Source organism: Zingiber officinale, chromosome 2B (genome assembly GCF_018446385.1).
Source record: "Zingiber officinale cultivar Zhangliang chromosome 2B, Zo_v1.1, whole genome shotgun sequence".
In the NCBI taxonomy this organism is placed as follows: domain Eukaryota; kingdom Viridiplantae; phylum Streptophyta; class Magnoliopsida; order Zingiberales; family Zingiberaceae; genus Zingiber; species Zingiber officinale.
This window is the reverse complement of record NC_055989.1, coordinates 89,893,275-89,915,923: the sequence shown is the minus strand read 5'-3', so window position 1 is coordinate 89,915,923 and position 22,649 is coordinate 89,893,275. Positions and strand designations below refer to the sequence as shown.

The window sequence follows — 22,649 nt, the reverse complement described above, 5'->3', positions numbered from 1 at the left end:
ATTGAGTTTTTCTTTGGATGCTTGTTGTTTCTTAAGAATGTCTCTTGTTAGTCCGGAAATACAGTAACACTTTGCTCTAAAACCCCCAAGAACTAGTACATTTAAATCTTCATGAAACACTTTTTTGTAGGATTGCTTTCAGGTTGATTTTCACCTACTAATCGATTGTTAAACTTCACCAATCAATTAACATCAAATTCGACCATTTAAACCTGTAGAACGATTATTTTATACTTGGTTAATCTATTGTACTAATCGATTGATAGCCACCAATCAATTTGAGTAATAGATTTGGGAGTATTCTATCCACTAAAAATAGACTACCAATCAATTGGTTAAATAGTAATTTATTTATATTTCTAAATGAGCTCTGTTTCGCATCAAAAATTGTCTTGTTCTGATATCCGAGTCAAAAGTTATAGCCTTCGGAAGCTTGCTCTGTTAAGACTTCCTCGTTTCATGCCAACTTCCTAATAGACTTTCGACCACATGTCAGGTCAATGGTGACCAACTTTGACTTTTCTCTTACCAACTATCTATTAGACTTTCGATCATCAAGTATTTGGTCAACCATAACCAACTTGGACTTTCTTCTTCTCATGCAAACTTTGTGTTGGACTTTTGATCGCCAAGTGTCCAGTCAACCATAACCCACTTGAACTTCTCGTCTTTGTGTCAACTTCTTGTTGCTCTTTCGATCACCAGATGTCCGGTCAATCGTGACCCACTTTGACTTTTCTCACCTCATGCCAAAACCACGTTAGACTTCTGACATCGTCAAATATCTAGTTAACCTTGATCTACTTGACTTCTCATGTTAACTCTTTATTGGACTTCTGACATCGTTAAGTATCCAGTCAACTTTGATTTACTCGACTCTTTGTGTCAACTTCATGTTGAACTTCTGACATCATCAATCATCCAACCAATCTTGACCTAACTTGATTTCTTTGTTATTAAATATCTAATCAATTTTCTATCTATGAAGTATCTAATCAACTTTATTTATTTAATATTTTACTAATATATTGATCAAATATTAAAGTTTAAATTTAAATTAACTCGAGTTTGGTCAACTTAAAAATTGATGGTATGAATATCTTTGACAATATCTTTGACATTTAAGGAAAAAAAACATCTTTTGATTTTACCCGTAAAAGAAACACTTTTTTCATCCTAAAAACAAATGCACATTAGGCCTACATAGCATAGGCTATGGATCGATAGAAGAGACTAGGAAGCAACCATCGACAAGGTTTAATGGAGAGAGGAGAAAGCGTGATAATATAATAGTGGGCTAGGGCCCACGCAAGCGTCGGGACGTGATACCTTCCTTTTTCCCCTAATATTCAAATAGGTGTGTCATTAAGTTAAGTCGACTTAATCATCAAATAAAAAGTCTAAATCTTCACCAACACATTAACTACTAATAATAAACTCTTTAAATGGACGAGAAGCCCCTCCACCTTTAAAATTAATCGGACTAAAAGTTTAAATACCTAATTAACAATAAATAAATAAATAATGGACTCTTTGAATCTTTATAAGTCACTTAATTATATATAATAAAATTTATTATTATAATCAATTTTATCCTAAACAAATCTAAAATTACAACACGTAACACATTATAAATGGATCTTAAGAAAAAAAACATTAGATAAATTCAATTAATCTTATTGACTAGATTTGTATAATCCATCTGATTTTATAAAAAATTTCTATAAATCATTTGGATAAATTGAAAAGTAATTATAACGGACAGTCAAGAAGTCAATATCCATTAATTACGTATAAAATTTTTTAAAATTTATTATAATTAAAAATTGAATTATGAGTATTTAAATTATAATTTAAATTACAATCTAAATACCCATTACTATAGCCCCAATATAAATGAGTCTTAATTGGGACCTTCTCCACGTGTTCAAAACTCTTCATTTATTATCCAAACTCAATCACTTCCATCTCTAATTTGTTAGATAAACCTGATACAAATAATTAAATATAAATATTCCATCACATCTAATACAATACATAAAACATTTACTAGGTATAAAAAAATAAAAATATATTTATTAAATTTTAAAAACCTTTAACATTTGTATCAAGGTGGTATTTATTATGCATGACGCACGTATCAAGCTGATTTAAAGCCTAAGAAGTAAGCAGGATTCTGATTCTTGCTACTGAATTTGAAATGCAATTAATTTCCTAATCAAATCTGTCTCTTGTCAAAGTGAGGCATCTAAAAGACGACTCAATTTGTTGACTTTTATTCAATATATTTTTCATCCCTAAAAAAAAATATATATTCCACCGGCTATAATATATTAAAATAAATTATTTTTTAATTCAACTTACTAAAATTATTATTGATGAAAATTATTAATTTAGTTTAAAATTACTTAAATTTAATAATTATTATTATAATAATCGCTATTTTTTTATCCCACGTGGTGCCCCCAGTTGGGACTTCAGAGCAGTGCGAGGATAACGAGCATATTAAAAATAATAATAAAAAAAATAAAAGACAAAGTTGAGACGATAAGAAGGAGCCGGTCCACGTCACATTTTTTGTTTTTTTATTTAGACAGTGAAAAGAGAGAAATAATAATAATAATGTTAATAATAATAATAATAAAATTACATGGACCATTGTTTTCCTTCAGAGCCACTGCCAAACTAATTAATTGGGAATGGGAGTTCTGGCATGGCACCCATCTTCACGTGAAACCCCACGTCACCCCCACCTGCCGGGCCCCAGCTGCCGGCCCCAGTGGGTGACGTCGGCGCTCGGGATAGATCCTGAGAAATCTAGTTGATATTGGCTGGACCCGCGGCTCGGTCCAACCGGCGCTCGACGCCTGGCTTCGAAATCTTCGTTTTAGCGCCTCTCTGTTTCGGCGGCCGACGAAGATGGCAATGGCGGTGGCGGCGTCTCCGAGCGCTGGCACGCCTTTTGCCTCCTGTAATTGACGTTTACTCTGGTGAAAACTTAAGCAATTAGGTCAAACGGGGCGAGGAGATCTATCTACTAGGCACTAGCAGCTCGCTTGGATGAGGGACAAAAATTAATTAATTTTTCGCGAGTTTAATTGCACGGACACTGTTCTGGAATGGCGCGAGTGGATCGCTGTGACTCGTGGGCAGGGACATGGGTTCGAGTCAGCGGTCCCCGAAAGGTGGAGTCAGGCACGAGCCGACACTCTCCCCTGCGCCCGCCCGCACGCCCTTCTTGGTGCTCTTATCTCTTCTGGTGAGCAAGAGCTCCCATTACCTCTCTCGGGGAAGGAGGAGGGAGCACCGAGATCGGGGACAGTCGTACGCCAACTGGTTCTTGGGGTCGTGTTCAAAGCCTCCGAAAAAGGGGGCCAAAAAAGTTGTTCCCGTTCTTATTTTATTTCAAACTTCAATCTTAACCATTGAGAGAAGATCAGCGTAGTGCTTGCCTGCTGTTTCTCGGTAAAAGGTCTGTTTATTTTATTCCGATCTTGTTTTCTGCTATCGATTTCTAGTCTCCAATGGTCGTTGCAGTAGGAGCTTTCGGCGATTGATCCTCAAAGGCGCCGCCTTGTACGCCGGTGAGGGAGATGTCGTCGTCGCGGCCGTCGCAGTCGTCCACCAGCTCGAGCAGGAGCCGGCACAGCGCGCGGATAGTGGCGCAGACCACCGTGGACGCAAAGCTCGACGCCGAATTCGAGGAGTACGGCGGGTCCTTCGACTACTCGCAGTCGGTGTCGGCGCTGCGCGAGACGCCGGGGGAGGAGCGGCGGAGCGAGAAGGTGACGGCCTACCTGCAGCACATCCAGAAGGGGAAGCTGATCCAGCCCTTCGGATGCGTTTTGGCTCTCGACGAGAAGGCCTTCAAGGTGATCGCCTACAGCGAGAACGCTCCGGAGATGCTCACCATGGTCAGCCACACAGTCCCCAGTGTCGGCGACCACCCGACGCTCGGCATCGGCACCGACGTCCGCTCCCTCTTCACCTCCCCCAGCACGGCGGCGCTGCAGAAGGCCCTCGGCTTCGTGGAGGTCTCCCTCCTCAACCCCATCCTCGTCCACTGCAAGACATCCGGCAAGCCCTTCTACGCTATCGTGCATCGCGTCACCGGCTGCTTGATCATCGACTTCGAGCCAGTGAAGCCCAGCGAGGTGCCCATGACCGCCGCCGGCGCTCTGCAGTCCTACAAGCTCGCCGCAAAAGCCATAGCCAAGCTTCAATCTTTACCCGGTGGCAACATGCAGCGGCTCTGCAATACCGTAATAGAAGAGGTGTTCGATCTCACCGGCTACGACAGGGTGATGGTTTACAAGTTCCACGACGACGACCATGGCGAGGTCTTCGCGGAGATCACAAAACCCGGTCTCGAACCTTACCTGGGACTGCATTATCCCGCCACTGACATTCCCCAGGCTGCTCGGTTTCTTTTCATGAAGAACAAAGTGCGAATCATCTGCGATTGCCGCGCCAAGCCGGTGAAGATCTACCAAGACGACAAGCTTCCCTTCGACATCACCTTCTGCGGCTCCACCCTCAGAGCACCGCATAGCTGTCACTTGCAGTACATGGAGAACATGAACTCGATCGCATCGCTGGTTATGGCCGTGGCTGTCAACGAAAGTGGAGAGAACGAGGACGAGGAGACTCAGCAACAGCAACAGAAGAGGAAGAGGCTTTGGGGCCTCGTCGTGTGCCACAACGAGAGCCCCCGGTTTGTACCTTTCCCCTTGAGATATGCCTGTGAGTTCCTAATGCAGGTGTTCGCCATTCATGTGAGCAAGGAGTTCGAGCTAGAGAACCAGATTCGAGAGAAGAACATCCTGCGCACCCAAACCCTGCTCTGCGATATGCTCCTCAAAGAAACTTCGCCTGTAGGAATTGTAACTCAGACTCCAAATATCATGGATCTGGTAAAATGTGATGGTGCTGCACTTCTTTACCAGAACAAGATCTGGCGACTCGGTTTGGTGCCTTCTGAATCGCAGATTCGCGACATCGCCTACTGGCTCACGGAGAATCACATGGATTCGACAGGTTTGAGTACTGATAGCCTCTCGGATGCCGGATATCCGGGTGCTTCAGCTCTTGGTGATGATGCTTGTGGAATGGCTGCTGCTAGGATAACTTCTAAGGATGTCCTCTTTTGGTTCAGATCCCATACCGCTTCTGAAGTTCGATGGGGAGGTGCGAAGCATGACCCTGCAGACAAGGATGATGGCCGGAGAATGCACCCTAGATCGTCGTTCAAAGCTTTCCTTGAAGTCGTAAAAATGAAAAGCTCTTCTTGGATGGACTACGAGATGGATGCCATCCACTCACTGCAGCTTATACTAAGGGGGACTCTGAATGACGCTGGCAATTTGAACAAAGAGGAAACTTTAGATTCCAAGATCAATGACCTAAAGCTAGAAGGCCTGGTGGAGCTACAGGCAGTGACGAATGAAATGGTCCGCCTAATCGAAACAGCTACCGCCCCAATTTTGGCTGTAGATATTGATGGTATCGTAAATGGGTGGAATCTCAAAATTGCTGAACTTACAGGTCTTTCAGTTGATCAGGCCATAGGGAAACATTTACTCGGACTTGTCGAAGAATGCTCGGTCGATGCTGTGAGGAGGATGCTTCACTTGGCATTACAAGGTAAAGGTTACACTCCTCTTTTTCACCTCGAAACAATTATAAAGTTACGTCTCCTTTTTGTTATTCAGGGAAGGAGGAACAAAATGTGCAATTTCAAATGAAAACTTATGGTCCCAAGGAGGGCGAAGGTCCGGTCATATTGGTTGTGAATGCTTGTGCAAGTCGTGATGTCGAGAATAATGTAGTTGGTGTTTGCTTTGTGGCCCAAGACATGACTAGTCATAAGATGGCGATGGACAAGTTCACTCGGATTGAAGGAGACTATAAAGCCATTATCCACAATCCGAGCCCGCTGATTCCTCCGATATTCGGTGCGGATGCTTTTGGATGGTGTTCGGAATGGAATGCAGCTATGACCAAGTTATCGGGATGTCAGAGAGACGAAGTGATTGATAAAATGTTATTAGGTGAGGTTTTTGGAAGTCATGTTGCGTTCTGCAGAATGAAGAGTCAAGATGCCTATGTGAACCTCAGCATCATTGTTAACAATGCAATGACTGGGCAGGAAACCGAGAAGTCTCCCTTTAGTTTTATCAATCGCGACGGTAAGGTTGTAGAATGCCTATTGTCGGTGAGCAAGAAAGTCGACGAGGAAGGGGTCATTAGAGGGATCTTTTGCTTTTTGCACATTGCTAGCCATGAGCTGCAACATGTCCTCCATGTGAAGCAAATTTCTGAACAGGCCGTGATGAAAAGATTGAAGGCACTTTCTTACATAAGGCATGAGATCAGGAATCCCCTTTCCGGTATCATGTACACAAGAAAGTTACTTGAAGATACCGAATTGTGCAATGAACAAAAACAGCTTCTCGACACTGGAACTATGTGTCAGCGCCAGATAAATAAGATTCTCAATGACTTGGATCTAGAGAGCATCATGGATAGGTATTGTTCATCCTACAACTAACTCGAACCATTCAGTTTATTTTTTAGTCTTGATCTTCTTCCTTTTTGTCATGCATTCAGTTGGTTGGATCTCGAAATGGTCGAATTTGCACTGCACGATGTGGTGGTCACTGCTGTAAGCCAAGTCATGATTGCTAGTGAGGCAAAGGGAGTCAGCATAATCTACGACATATCTGGTGACTCCATGAATGAGGGTGTTTATGGTGACAATCTTAGGCTTCAGCAAATACTGGCCGATTTCTTGCTCTTGTCTGTTAAGTCCTCCCCTGCTGGTGGTCAGATTGAGCTTGCCGTTAATCTTGCCAAGGATCAGTTGGGAAAATCTCTTCATGTTATACATCTTGAACTGAGGTATGATACGGTAACGACTTTAGGTTGTGCATCTTGTTTTAATGATCATTTTATGACCAAAATTTTGCTACTAAATTGCTTAAGTCGCCATTTACTTGTTCTTGCATTTTGCGATAATTTTGCATGCCTTTGGGCTCTCTTTTTACTGAAGTTCCTGCTTAGAGTTTTCCAAAACCTTTTAGGTCATGAATTTTCAGTTTACAGAACTAGCATTTGTCAATAATTTGTTCCTTTTTATCAACCTAAGGTGCTTTGACAAATCTTTTATTTTTCTTAAAACTTTTGGCTTTTGCTTTCACTTCGCTTTCAGAAATCTACCAACTCTTTGAATAGTGAGGTTCATGAATGACTTTCTAAATTCTGAAGTTTAATTTTCCTCTTGAATAATCTTACTGGTCAATTCTTAATAAATTGAACCAAGGAGTCATTTACAACCATTTCTAAGGTCTTCAATCTTTTTGCAATATTAGTCTTCTTAATAATAAGCTTTTGCATACGCTTCACCCATCAAACTTCATGATCGTGAGTTGTATCGTTAATTTACTAGTGAATCACTTATCAGTAGAAAGTTACGTTGCAAACTTTAGATATTTGTGAAATGGTAGTCTTAATGTTGTTTGTAATAGTTATTCACATAAACATTTAATTTGTTAGACGATTCTCATGCTTTATATTTGGACTCTGCATCATTTCGTCCATCAGTAGTAACCTCTTAATGGGCAGCCATGACTCTTCAACTGGACTAGTGTCAAGTGCAAAGATGTGGAATACACAATCATTCAGAATTTGTCTCAGGTTCTAGGCCTAGAGATTTTGGAAATGCTTTGCAATCGTTTTGACCACTTAGCTTGGCACAATGGTTTTGTTAAAATGACATTACCCTCTAAACTCGTAATCTTGCATCCGCCATTGCCACGGAGAATCTGTTGGACACAAACAATCTGTTACCGGAGATTTACGAATATTAGTTGAATCTAAGTTACACTGAATTAAATTTAATTTACAGTCGAAATGACCTTAGTGGATAATCTCACGCTGCCAGCAAGGGCTGGTTTCTGTAACGTACAGAAGATCAGACTAATTCATCGAGTGGGCAGATCAGATCGGCAGAGCAGGTCTATAGAGTTGCAGTCCAGATCGACAGGGCAGGTCTGCAGAGTGACAGACCAGATCGACAGACCAGAACGGTAGGGCAGGTCTGCAGAGCGGTAGGGCAGGTCTGCAGAGCGGCAGAGTAGGTCTGCAGAGCGGCAGGGCAGATCTGTAGAGCGGCAAATCAGTTCAACAGGGCAGGTCTGCAGGGCAGTAGACCAGAGCGGCAGTGCAGGTCTGCAGGGCAGTAGACCAGAGCGGCAGTGCAGGTAGCAGTAGACCAGAGCAACAGACCAGAGCGGCGGGCAGGTCTGCAGGGCAGTAGACCAGAACGACAGACTAGAGCAGCAGGGCAGGTCTGCAGGGCAGTAGACTAGGGCGACAGACCAAAGCGATAGGGCAGTAGACCAGAGCGATAGACCAGAGCGGCAGGGCAGTTGACCAGAGTGACAGACTAGAGCGGCAGAGCAGGTCTACAGGGCAGTAGACCAAATCAACATACCAGAGCAGCAGGGCAGGTCTACAAGGCAGTCTTGACAGACCAGGTCTTGATCTGCCAAAAGACAGATCGGGCGAGTAGACTAGCCGACCGGACGGACGAAGAGATCGACCGAGAACACTGACCGAGGCGTGCGAAAGTTGCAGTTTCCTTAAAACATATTCGCTCACCTCTAGCTGTGCTTCAAGACTTACAAGGGTCGTTTGTTTCCCAGGATACAACGGTCGACTGTGAATTCGACCAAGCACTGGCGGTCACGGCGAACTGAGTGGCACCCGATTGCTATCACGGGCACTCCGCAGAGCAGGAGTTGCACGATAGAGGAGGGAAAAATGGAGTCTTTGCTTGCTTTTTTTTCTGCCTATGATCGGAGCCTCCTTATAATAGGAGCTCGGATCAATGGCCAGAGTTTGGTCATTATTAGCCGAGCAGTGAAACGGCCACCGTTTCACTCATTATTACTCGGTCGGTTTTATTCTACATTAATCTCGAATTTAATGCATCAATTTCACAGCAGCAAAAGATCTACGTGATAAAATGTCGGTTGTTCCACTTGGGCAAATTTTCCCCCGACTGGTCCGGCATTCGTGTGCGCAGGTCGCGCTCGCACACGAGTCAACTTGGTTCAGTGCAATCTGGTCCTGGATTTGCACCCCCTACGCACCCACGCGTGAGAAAGAGCCTCTCCCCATGCATTTGTTCACATCCTCAATGTATGTGAATCAATATAAACAACAAAAATGCCTTGAAACTTCCAATGTGGGACTAAAGTCCCATTCACAATGGAGCCTCATTCATCTTCCATTTCTTCTCCATTCACTTATTCAACAATCCCCCACATGAATGGAGATCGGGTAAGTGATAACATTCAGTAGTTGAGTCAAGTATAGGATAGGTAGGTTTGACCCTTTGAACCTTCCATTGTGAAGATCTGGTTGCTTACTAGCTGATAGTAAACACGATATCCTTGAACTATACTGCCGTTTGTGTAAGCAGTGATAAATCTCACCCAAGACTCTCCCTGATACAACTCAGTTCTCATGAGTGTGTTCGTTCTTGGTCATGAACACGCCTGGTTCTGTGAGAAGCTTTAAGAATTATACCTCCAATTCTCTTCGAAGCGACCCCACTTTTTTCTCACATAGGTGATCCCTCAAGAGTTGTCATATATTCTTCTTGATCATTAAAAGTCCATCGACTTACCCTCGTCTAGTCACTGTTTCATTGGGCTATCCTCCCACGGTGTGTTTTATCAGTGCAGATTAGCTGTCCCTTTGAACCTAGTTCTTGGGATCTCTAGTCAGCATAGGTTGGGTGTCCTCTGCACTGATCGCTGACAACGACATCAAGCTCATTCCTCGTGATGAGCATGTAACTAACTCTCGATTTAACCCTTTGGTTAGCGGATCCGCTAGGTTATCCTTTGACTTCACATAGTCAACAGTGATAACTCTAGTTGAGAGTAGTTGTCTAATGGCATTATGTCTACGACGTATATGTCTAGACTTATCATTATACAGATGGCTCTGTGACCGACCGATTGCTGATTGACTATCGCAATGTATGCAAATTGTCGGCACCAGTTTCGGTCATCATGGAATATCTTCTAAGAATTATCATAGTCATTCAGTCTCTTCACCACACTTGTCAAGAGCTACAAACTCAGATTCCATCGTGGATCTGGTTATTACGGTTTGCTTAGAAGATTTGCAGGAAATAGCTGCACTTGCTAGAGTGAATACGTATCCACTCGTAGACTTAGAGTCTTTTATATCAGATATCCAACTTGCATCGCTGTATTCTTCGATCACAGCATGATATATTGTATAGTGCAGTCCATATTCATGAGTATACCTCAAGTACCTCAGTACTCTTGTTATCCCTTTCCAGTGCTCAACACCGGGATTACTCGTGTATCTACTCAGTTTGCTTACTGCGTAGGCCAAGTCTGGTCGTGTATAGCTCATCAAGTACATCAGACTTTCAATCACTCGAGAGTACTCTATCTGCGAGATACTTTCACCTCGATTTTTCGATAGATGTTGACTCGTATCTATCGACGTCAGTGCCAACGCAGTATCATTCTTGGTGAATTTCTCAAAAATCTTGTCCATGTAATGGAACTGACTAAGAACAAGTCCTTCTGTCGTTCTAAGAATTTTGATTCCTAGAATCACATCAGCTAGGTCCATGTCTTTCATGTCAAATCTTAAATTCAACATATCTTTAGTGGATTTGATTATCTTATCATTATTCCCAATGATAAGTATGTCATCTACATAGAAGCACAAGATGACATAGTCACTCTCTGTGGCTCTCATGTAGACACATTTATCACATTCATTGATCTTGAATCCACATTCTTTCATGACATTATCGAATTCTCATGTCACTGCTTTAGTGCTTGTTTCAAGCCATATAATGACTTCACCAATCTACAGACCTTGTTATTTTATTCTGACATAGAAAACCCCTCAGGTTAGTTCATGTAGATTTCCTCTTCTAAATCCCCGTTTAGAAAGGTTGTTTTTGCATCCATTTGATGTATTTCGAGATTCTATAGAACGACAATAGCCAACAATACTTTAATGGAAGTTATTCTCGACACAGGAAAGTATCTATCGAAGTAATCAAGGTCTTCTCGTTATCGGTATCCTTTGATTACCAATCTGACCTTGTATTTATCGATTGTGTCATCAGATTTCATTTTCTTCTTGAAGATCCACTTGCAACCTAATGGTTTACTTCCCGGAGGAAGATCCACAAGTTCCCAAGTGTGATTTTGCAAAATAGATTCTATCTCAGATGCAATTGCCTCTTTTCAGTGAGGTCCATTAGAAGAGCATACAGCTTCTGAGTAACTTCGGAGCTCACTCTCCAACATTAAAGTGATAAAATCCGATCCATAGGATTTTTCTACCCGAGCTCTTTTGCTCCATCTAGGCTCAACCTCCACAGGTTTCTCGTCATCATCTTCTTCTTCTTCGCCTTGTGTTTCATTTGTCCGTTTTGAGGAGCTAGCATCCTCTCGAGTCTTATACGGAAACACATGCTCGAAGAGCGAGGCATTTCTCGATTCAATTGTCGAGTTCTTGTGTATCTATGGTATGTGTGACTCATACACACAAAATCTATACGCAGTGATGTTTGTTCATATCCAATAAATATGCAATCAACAGTCTTTAGTCCTATCTTAATCCTTTCGGATCAGGTACCAACACTTTGGCAAGACATCCCCACATTCGTAAATATTTGTAGGACGGGTGTCTTCCATTCCACAACTCATAAGGACTCTTATCTATTTTCTTCCAGGGCACCTTATTTAAAAAGTAATTAGTTGTTAACACGGCTTCCCCCCACATGAACTCTGGTAATCCAGAGATCAATAGAAGAGCATTCATCTCCTTTAGAGTTCGATTCTTTCGCTCAGCAACTCCGTTTTGCTGAGGAGTATAAGGAGTTGTTGTTTCGTGTTTGATCCCATGTTCAACACACAACTCAGCGAATGGTGACACATATTCATCGCCTCGGTCACTTCGAATCACCTTAATTTTCCTATTAAGTTGATTTTCAACCTCATTCTTATAGAGAGTAAATTTATTTATAGCTTCATCCTTACTTTTGAGAAGATACACATAATAAGATTTTGTGTTATCATCTACAAAAGTGATGAAGTATTTATTACCACCACGTGTTGGCGTACCTTTTAGGTCGCACACATCAGAGTGGATTAGGTCAAGTGGTTCATTACTTTCAATATGTTGAAAGGATGACCTTGTCATTTTCGCTTCAACATAAATCTCACACTTGTGTTTTGGGTCAAGGTGAAATATAAGTATACTTTGCATATTAATTAATCTACGCAATACATCGTAGTTTACATGTCCTAATCTACCATGCCACAAACACGAAGACTCAAGCATACAAGTGGAAGAGCTTTCAGTTTTATTTATCTTAGGCCTAATCGTCATTATATTGAGGTTAAACAGCCCATCAGATACATAACCCCTTCCTACAACACTCCATTCTTGGACAATACAACTCTGTCCGACTCAAAGACAATGCGAAAGTCATGCTTGGTTAATAGTGATTCGGACATTAGATTCTTTTGAATTTCCGAAACATACAACACATTGTTCAGAGTAAGATCCTTGCCCGAGGTCATCTTCAGCACCACATTTCCTTGGCCCATGATGTTCGAGGTTGCTGAGTTCCCCATGAACAGTTTGTCTCCAATGACTTCTTCGAAGTCGTGGAGCAGCTCCTTTTTGTAGCACACATGTCTAGTGGCTCCAGTATCGATCCATCATTGTCGCGGGTTTGAACCGATCAGGTTCAACTCAGAGACCACAGCGCAGAGGTCGTCCATTTCTAGCCCCTTGTTCAAGTTGGCCTCTTGTTTCTTCTTCGACTTTCTGCACTCCGAAGATTTGTGACCCACTTTGTCACAGTTGAAGCACTTCCCAGAGAACTTCTTGCTGATGTCTCCTCTGGGTCTCATCTTGGAAGACTTGGGGTTCTTCTGTTTCGAGCTTTGACTGTGCTCGACCACGTTGGCTTTCACTGTAGCATAAGAGAACAGTTTTCTCTCTGAACTCTTGTTGTCTTCTTCGATGCGAAGTCGAACAATGAATTCTTCCATATTCATCTCCTTCCGCTTGTGCTTCAGGTAGTTCTTGAAGTCCTTCCAGTCAGGAGGCAGCTTCTCAATGATAGCAGCCACCTAGAAGGTTTCACTCAGAATCATCCCTTCTAAGTGGATCTCGTGCAAGATCACCTGAAACTCCTGGACTTGGCTGATCACCGTCTTGGAGTCAACCATCTTGTAGTCCAGGAATCGACCCAAGATAAACTTCTTTGCCCCTGCATCCTCCATCTTGTCCAGGGACTCCCACAGCTCCTTAGTCGTTTTCTTCATGTTATACACAATGTACAGCGAGTTGGTAAGGCAGTTGAGGATGTAGTTTCGGTAAAGGAACTCAGAATGAGTCCATGCCTCCACTGTACTGATGGCCTGCGTATCAGCATCCTCAGCTCGCTTGGGAGGGTCCTCGGTCAAGAACCGAGCCAGATTAAGCGTGGTCAAATAGAATAGCATCTTCTGTTGCCACCTCTTGAAATTCAGTCCACTGAAGTTCTCTGGCTTTTCCCCGTGGTTGATTGGCACAGTTCCAATCGGGACGGAGGGGGCATACACGTGTTGAGTCTGTTGCACCTCAACATTTCGTTCTGTGGTCATCTTAACAGAGGCGAATCTATTTCAAGATTGTTGGACACAAACAATATGTTGTCGGAAATTTATGGATATTAGTTGAATTTAAGCTACACTGAATTAAATTCAACTTACAGTCGAAATGACCTAAGCGGATAATCTCAGGCTGCCAGCAGGGGCTGGTTTCTGTAACGTGCAGAAGATCAGACTAATTCACCGAGTGGGCAGACCAGATCGACAGGGCAGATCTGCAAAGCGACAGACCAGATCGACAGGGCAGGTCTGCAGAGCGACAGACCAGATCGACAGACCAGAGCGGCAGGGTAGGTCTACAGAGTGGTAGACCAGATCAACAGGGCAGGTCTGCAGAGCGGTAGACCAAAGCGACAGATCAGAGCGGTAGGGTAGGTCTGCAGGACGGTAGACCAGAGCGACAGACTAGAGCGGCAGGGCAGGTCTGCAGGGCGGTAGACCAAATCGACAAACTAGAGCGACAGGGCAGGTCTGCAGGGCAGTAGACCAGATCGACAGACCAGAGTGGCAGGGCAGTAGACCAAAGCGGCAGGGCAGGTCTGCAGGGCAGTAGACCAGATCGACACACCAGAGCGGCAGGGCAGGTCCTTGATCTGCCAAAAGACGGACCGGGCAAGTAGACTGTCCGACCGGGCGGACGAAGAGACCGACCGGGAAAATTGATTGAGGCCTGCGAGAGTCATAATTTCCTTGAAACAGATTCGTCCACCTCCGGCTGTGCTTCAAGGCTTACAAGGATCGTCTGTTCGTAGGATATAACGACCGACCGTGAATCTAACCAAGCACTAGCGGTCACGGCGAACTGAGTGACACCCGATTGCTATCACGGACACTCCGTCGAGCAGGAGTTGCACGATAGAGGAGGAGGGAAAAAATGGAGTTTTTGTTTGTTTTTTTTCTGCTTATGATCGGAGCCTCCTTATAATAGGAGCTCGGATCAATGACCAGTGTTAATGATCTTAATGGTCATTATTAGTTGAGTAGTGAAACGGCCACCGTTTCACTTATTATTACTCAACTGGTTTTATTTTGCATTAATCTTGAATTTAATGCATCAGTTTCACAGTAGTAAAAGATCTACGTGGCAAAATATTGGTTTGTTTACTTAGGCAAATTTTACCCCGATCAGTCCGGCATTCGTATGCACAAGTCACAATCCGGGCCCTGGATTTGCACCCCATTCCCCTGTGCACCCACACATGAAAGAGAGCCTCTCCCCATGTATTTGTTCACATCCTCAATGTATGTGAATCAATATAAATAAAAAAAAATGTCTTGAAACTTTCAATGTAGGACTAAAGTCTCATTCATAATGGAGCTTCTTTCCTCTTCCATTTCTTCTTCATTCACTTATTCAACAGCACCAAACAATGGATTTTCTCAAGCTCACTATGATCAATACGAGAAAAGGAAAGGACTGGTGGTCATTCACCCTCTGTCTAAACAATATGTAGCTGAAGTTTTTGATTCAGGTGGAATTGTCATCGGACGTGACTTGACTACTTTAGCGACAATCTGACAGATAGTTGTAGATCTGGCCTCGGCTCCTAAATGTAATGTCATCCTCCTCCGAGAAATCAAAGTTGAGGAGGAAGCTATTTTTAACCGAGGTATTCTCATTAAGGATTTTGCTTCTCAGTTGGTCTTGGCTTGCTTGTGGCAAGTTGGGAGGTTCGGCATGCGCTTATGTGCCATGATTGACCAATAGCGGCATTCATATGAACTTAATTCTACCGTCTTGATCTCCCTAGCTTATCTTTGCTCACCTCAGATTATAGCCTTCATAAATGTCTATCGCATACATTCGGATGCTAAGAAACATGAATTATTCACTGAGCTGCAGTATGTTGGTGGTTTAGTAGATGGTGCATTCCCTCACCGGTAGGGACTTCAACTGTGACCAAGACTTGGCCGAGTGCTTGCCATGCCTAGGAAGTAGGATTTAGTCTAGATTGCCGAGGGACTAGCTATCGGAGCAAAACCTTTTTGACATACTTTTATCCGCCAAAAGATGCTCCTCGAGCAACGAGGGGCAGCTCCTGTTTGTCATTAATGGTGGTGAAGCTCGATCTGACCCTTTTTAATGCCTCTCTTCCCTTCTAGTTGGATTGATTGATCGCCCCGGGCTCTTCTGTTCCAGAAATAATTGGTTGGTGGTTGTTGGACTCTCTTCTTTTCTGCTTCAGTTGTATGAGAAAACATGGTCAGATCTACAAATTCTCAAGATCAGAGGATTCCTTTCAAGATGGACCTCGAGGATTATGATCATTAGAACAACAGCTAGAGTTAGTCAGTCATCAATGGTCATGTTGATATCAGAGTTTAAATACAATAGACGGTTTTGCCAATGTAACCCCTTAAATCGTCCTACACTATTCATACAATACAAGGGAGGGAATTACATACTTTAGGATCATTTGTCGTTACGAGTCGACAAATACTGGTCCATCGGCATATTCCTGGTTCCTCAGTTCATATTGTTGTTTTCTTTTTGTCACAACTTAGGCCATGTGTAATAATATATCGTGAAGTTTTAACCATCGAATTTGCTCGTTTTATGCCCCTTGTCATCTTAATCCGACATTCTTGACTCTTAGGATAACACATTCTGGTGGCGGAGTGCCAGAAGAACTGCTGTCCCAGATGTTTGGAAATAGCGAGGCCCCGTCTGAGGAGGGGCTCAGTCTTCTAGTCTGCCGGAAACTGCTGAAGCTCATGAACGGCGACGTTCGCTATCTGAGGGAAGCCAGCAAGTCGGCATTCATCGTGTCGGTGGAACTCGCCTCTGCCCAGAGGCCTCAGGGTATAAGGTCATGGACATCAGTTTGATGCTCACCTTTTGAGCTTTTGTAGAAACAATCTGATCTGATCTCTTTTGCTGAACTTATAAAATTTTCTGTTTCAATAAGCAAATGCCGGTGCTTCTTCATTCTATATCTGAAGTATTAATTACTTTATTTCTTCTTGCTCTTGCTAATAGATATTTGATCTTGGCAATAGTATGAGTAGGACTAATAAACTGAGTCAAGCGAGGTAATCAAGTTAAGTTGAGTCTAAGCTAACGTCGATTTCTTTTTCAGCACTGTCATTTTTTCTGTCAATATTTCTTTCTAATTTTTTTTCTCCCGATCTAAAAATTTGTCCAAAATTTTTTATTAATAAAAAGTCTAAAATTTTCTATTAATAATATTATACTCTTTTTTTGATAATTTTATTAATAAAAAATTTTATAATACTGAACATAACAATACTTTTAAGTTATTGTAATAAGTTTATCCAAATATTTTAATATTTTATTTTTAAAATAAAATTTAATAACTTATAAATTCCTAAAACAATTTTTAAATTATAGGAGAACATCTTCTAAAATAAATCAAGTTATTAAAATGAATGTTAAGTTTGACTTTATTTATTTTTATGAGTTTGAACTTAGTTTATTTAGATGATATTAAACTTGTAAATCAAGTTTATTTGATTGTTTTAAATTTTTATTTATTTAATTAATTACTTAGCCTAGTAAGTTATTTATTTTAAAATTTTATTTGAATATTATTTATCAATGTAGTTTATAAATATTGTTTACGTATATTGTTTATTTAATTTAATAAATTATTTAAATTTATTTATTTAATTAATTTTATGTGTATTAAATGAATATAAATAAATTTTTGTTAAGTCCAACATCGAATTATTTTATTTACAACCCAAGATAAGAGTGAGGGAAAAAAGCATTGTGCATATTTAAAAAAATATTAAAAAATTACTTTATATGAAATTTAACATTTGAAATTTTTAATAAAAAATGCATTTTTTAATACAAACAATTAAAGTTTGGTTTTTTCATATGATAAATCAATTGGATCAAATTCACTAACGATAAGTGATTTCAAAATATGTCTACCAGCAATTTGTTAAATAACGTTTTTTTTTATTTTCTCGTATATACGTTATTTAATAAATTGCTTGTTACATCAGATAATAGAAGACCGGAGTCTTTTTATTATTATTATTATTATTATTATTATTATTATTAATAAGGAATGGTTTGTGATATAATTATGGTCAGATTGTAATCGTAATTCAATCGTAATAGGTTATGATCTCTTTTTAAATTTACATTATCATTCAAGTTATAGTTTGGATCGAGCTAGGGATCCGGAGGTTGCCCTCGTCCACCGCCCGAACACCCAACCACCTTTCCACCGCCAACAGCCTTCGGTCATCTACTCCGATCCAAACTACAACATGGATGGGAAGGTAAATACAAGAAGAGATCACAGTCAATTACGATCGAATCACGATCATGATCCAACCACAATTATATTGTGGACCATTCCCTTGTCTAAAAAAGTAGACCAGAAAGAGCACGGATCCCCTGGATCATACTTTTTAGTCTAGAGGATGGACCAGCTCATTCATAGATGGGGTTCTATAGATCCCACTTGTTATATAGATGGGATTCATGAAATCTTATTTGATTTTATTCGAAAATCGATGAGATGGATGCTGAGGATGCAACACTCTTGTTGATCTCCAGTGGACCCCGCTCCATCCTGCAACACAAGCAGTGTTAGTGCCGAGCCAGGGAAGGGATCCCAGGCGATGGCCCTCCAACGTTCAAGTCAATCTCCGGCGAAGCAAGAAGAAGAAGAAGCAGCGAGAACTGTAGCGCAACAGTAGAATATCGCATACCTCCACCGATGTATGGACCCCTCCTTTATATAGGGCTCCTGTAGCGTGCATGCACGCTTCTCAAAGCAAGCACGCTTCCCAAACTTTTCCTGAAAAGATAAGTCAGTAAAGTTCCCTTAACACAATACCTTAACAGGCCATGCATATCTCTGAAGTGACAGTGGAAGCTTCCGCCGTACGATCTTCTGTCTGACCATGTCACCTGTTAGCGGCACTAACTCCCAAAAGGATGTCGAAAGATAGTGTGCTCTGTCTGTTGTTGGGCTGAGCAGGATAGCCACTCGATTGGAAATCCGATGTCACATGCTGCCACTGGTCGAGCGAGATAGCCGCTCAGCCGAGCTCCATCGTCCTGCACTATCTGTCACTGAGCCGAGCAGGATAGCTGCTCGACCTCCGTTCCGCTGTCTGCTCGGTTGATGTCAAGGATTGTTGTCACTGCTCGATCCTGCTTCTGTGCACCGCCTCCTTTGGTGTTCCCTTTTGAGCGTCGGGTGCTCGGCGTGTTGCCGAGTCGTAGGTGATGTCGGGTCGGCCACCCTTCCTCCTGATCGGGAGATCCACTAGTGCGATCGGCTGGTGATATCTGAACATTGACCATCTTGACTTTGACTTCCACTATGATGATGACATTTTCCATAGGATAGACCCCTCTTCATCACCGCATCACATGATATCTGAATATTGATTATCTTAACTTTGATTTACACCGTGACATTGACCTTTTTCATAAAATAGATCCCTCCTCACCACCACATCATTATCTATAAGTAACCTATGATGTAAGTACAGAACAAGAGTCGTGGTCAAGAGGATCTCTCCGATGATAGCTATGAACACTTCACCTGCTAATTAAAAGTTGACTTTTGATCAAAAGTGATTAGATTTCCTCTCTCCATCTCAAAGATCTCTATGAGTTCGACTTCTAAGGATCGATGAAGCTAACCCCGTTGACTTCCCATATCAATTTGGACCAAGCAATGGATGACCTAGCGAGCACGAATAATTATCTTAGAGGAAAATTATCCAGGTCAATACCAAAGAGTGCAGTATCAAATGGCATCATTGGACTATCAACAAACAAAAAAAAGTTGACTAATAAAATGGTCCTAATTAATCTTCATACTCCAAATAATTGATTATATTATAATCTTATTGGCAATAATTGTACTCACCAATCCAAAGTCAAAAGAAATCCATCAATAAATTAAAAAAAAAAGAGAGAGAGAGAATTTAACCTGCGATTCTCTAAATACGGATGAGTGCAGCGCATTTCTTATAGAAATGTCACGTATTTTTTCTATAAAAAAAAAATACTCCTCATCTTCTTCGCAGACCTCATCACAAGCTCCAAAACCACCGGTCACTGTCTACCCGCAGGCCTTCCGCTTGACGCTCGGGCACCACCTGACCACCACTGCCAGCCCACCGCCAGCAGCCTCTGGCCACCTGCTCAAACTGAAACTACACCCTGAGGGGGAATCTGAACCCTTGGGGTTCTGGCTCAATTCTGACTAGATCGCGGCCGTATTCCGGCCGGATGATGGTCAGAATTAACAACGCTACGTCCCTAGCATTATAGTCGATTTTGGCCATGAAACGACTAGATTTTTATCGTGATCCGATCGAAATCCGGTCTCGATCTAGGAGGCGATCCGTCGACATCCAGTGAAGATTAGCGGTGGCCGACAGGAGGTGCGAGATCGAGAAAATCACGATCAACGTTTGTAGCGACGGAACTAGAGCTCGTGGAACTGGATTTCATTTTTTTTTCTTTAACGTGTTTTCTCTGTGATGTGGCATGTCCAAGTCAGTCAAATCGCACGCAACCGTACTATTCATGTCGTGTGTATATATATATATTGAATTTTATAATATGATGAAGAAAACAAAATACTAATTATAGCAACTCTATCTTACACTGGCCAATTCATCCTCATCCCGGGGACGAAAACAAAACACTAATGAATCCTATGGTTTTAGGTGAATTTTATCAAAAAATTAGGACTTTTGTGGTAGAGTTAGAATCTTCTAACAACCTTTTCATCGAAACAATAATGATAAATGACCCAGTGATAAGAATAGGGGGGCTCACATTGGTAGAGATCAACGACACGTGGGCAGGGAAGTCAAAGTCCAGGGGTCCCGCCAATGGTTCCTGCCGATAGGAGACAAGACTTGGCCTAGTAGCCGAGATAGCAGCCGAACCAGTACGCAGCCGAACCGAACTGCAGGTCGGGTTGCCGACACTCAGAAAAGGAGTTGGTCTGCCGAGCGGTCTGTCCGCCCGGCTGAACGCCTAGCCGAACAGTGTTGCTCATCCGAGTGTTCGACCGAGCGGCCTTCCCGCTCGGCCCGGCATGCTCCCTTGACTGGACGGTGGGAGGCCTAAGCGGCCGTCCCGTTCGGCCCGGTGACAGACAAACAACGCAGAAGAGAACAAAAGGGGCAGTGGGTGACATTGACCTCGAGACAGCTGCCGCCGACAGCCAGCATGGTCGGCGGCGGGGTCGTACAGAGAATCGTACGGTGGAAGTTTCCACTATCCTGTCAGGGATTTGCTCGGACAGTTGCGGTATGGCGTCAGACACGCTTTTCTGACACGACCACTCCAGGTATGCTTTGAGGAGCATGCACGCTTTGGGATGCGTGCACACATCCCCCTGGGAGCCATATATAAGAACCCCCAGGCTTCAACGAGTGTATGCATTCTACGTTACTGTAGCTACAGTTTTCATTCTCGTCTTTCTCTCTTTCCGCCGGAGTTGACTTGGGCGTCGGAGGGTCGTTGCCGGGAACCCCTTCCCGGCTCGATTTTGTGTTTGCAGGTTCTCGCCGGAAGTCTATATGTCATCACCGGGAGCGCCACGTACCCAGCGTTCATCGACTCAGCACTCGGACAGGATCAAATTGGCGTCGTCTGTGGGAACGCACCTGAATCCGAGCCGAGAAGATGAAAGAAGTTGGACGCCAACTCATGGTAACGCTCTCTCCCGAGGAGTTCGACGCACTCATCCAAGCGCGAGCTACGAAGATGGTCGAGCAACAACAGAAAGCCCAAGCCGAGCGGATAGCGCAGCAGGCCGCCTCAGTTTCTGGTGGCCGAGCGGCGATGGAGGACCGACCGGAACAATACTCTACCTGGGCACAGAACAAGGGGTAGACCGGCACACCAGGAAACGCGCCGCCTGCCCCTATTCCGTTTCATTGGACACTGTTCCAGACTCCGTCGGAGCTGGCCCTAACCAACCAGGGATCGTCCGATGAAGCGCCCGTGCGGAACGCCAGGAAGGGAAGGCGTCGCGTGCTGAGTCATTCCCCGAGCGGGTCAATCGCCAGTTCTCCGAGGCGATCCTACAAGACCCTCTCCCAAAGCATTACGCTCCCATATCGATCGGAGAGTATAACGGTACAACCAATCCGGACGACCACCTCGGTAAGTTCGATAATGCTGCTATTCTTCATCAATACACCGACGGAGTCAAATGCAGAGTCTTCCTCACTACATTGTCCGGTTCGACACAACGTTGTTTCCGGAGGTTGCCGGACGGATCAATTCAGAGCTTCAGAGACTTCCGAACGGCATTCCTTCATCACTTTGTCAACAGCCGACGCTACTAGAAGACCAACGTCAGCCTCTTTTCCATGAAGCAAGGGTCAAGAGAAACTCTCCGAGCCTACATCCATCGCTTCAACCAAGCAGCTATGGACATCCCCGCGGTCTCGTCTGAGATAATGATGCATGTTTTCACACAAGGCTTAGTCGACGGGGACTTCTTTCGCTCGCTCATCAGGAAGCCACCTCGCAACTACGACCACATGCTGAAAAAAGCAAGTGGGTATATTAATGTGGAGGAAGCGCAGGTAGCCCGAAACAAGGAAGCACCAGGCGAGCCTTCGGCCCCGACCGAAAGGAGACCACACACCAGCCAGCAACCACTGAGAGGACCACGTGTCGAGGGGATGAGGCCACATCAAGATTCCAGGTCGCTCGCCGTTCAGCACATTGCGGCCGAGTGGCCTAGACAAAAAGGCAAGGTATGGACGCCCATGTTTTGCAGAATCCATCAATCAGCCACTCACAACACTCGGGACTGCCGGAGTCTCCCCCCGGTCAGCCAACCTGAGCCAAAGAACTATCGTCGTTGATCACCTTCAATGGACAGGCGAGCTCATCATCAGAACACCGAACGACGAATGACCAGGCGTTCACCCGAGCAG

General features: G+C 43.3%; 1 protein-coding gene across 3 annotated transcripts; it reads left to right on the top strand.

Annotated features, from left to right (window-relative positions):
• The first annotated feature begins 3,192 nt into the window (after positions 1-3,192).
• Positions 3,193-16,670, top strand: LOC122046296 (phytochrome A-like). Of its 3 annotated transcripts, none has more exons than XM_042606906.1 (5): positions 3,193-3,465; positions 3,538-5,643; positions 5,712-6,528; positions 6,610-6,900; positions 16,334-16,670. In XM_042606906.1, exons 2-5 carry the CDS (start codon positions 3,594-3,596, stop codon positions 16,563-16,565), a joined length of 3,390 nt encoding a protein of 1,129 aa, XP_042462840.1. In that variant the 5' UTR covers positions 3,193-3,465; positions 3,538-3,593; the 3' UTR covers positions 16,566-16,670. The 3 variants fall into 3 exon arrangements, with proteins under 3 accessions (XP_042462840.1, XP_042462841.1, XP_042462839.1); XM_042606907.1 differs by having other exon boundaries at positions 3,193-3,472; positions 3,541-5,643; XM_042606905.1 differs by having other exon boundaries at positions 3,193-3,472.
• Positions 16,671-22,649: the final 5,979 nt, after the last annotated feature.

What these genes read in the sequence shown, in the direction of transcription:
- LOC122046296 (XM_042606906.1), top strand. Translation starts at nt 3,594, where the DNA reads ATGTCGTCGTCGCGGCCGTCGCAGTCGTCCACCAGCTCGAGCAGGAGC. An exon ending in CTAGAGAGCATCATGGATAG is followed by an intron (nt 6,529 to 6,609) that starts GTATTGTTCATC and finishes TCATGCATTCAG; the next exon opens with TTGGTTGGATCTCGAAATGG. An exon ending in GTTATACATCTTGAACTGAG is followed by an intron (nt 6,901 to 16,333) that starts GTATGATACGGT and finishes CTTGACTCTTAG; the next exon opens with GATAACACATTCTGGTGGCG.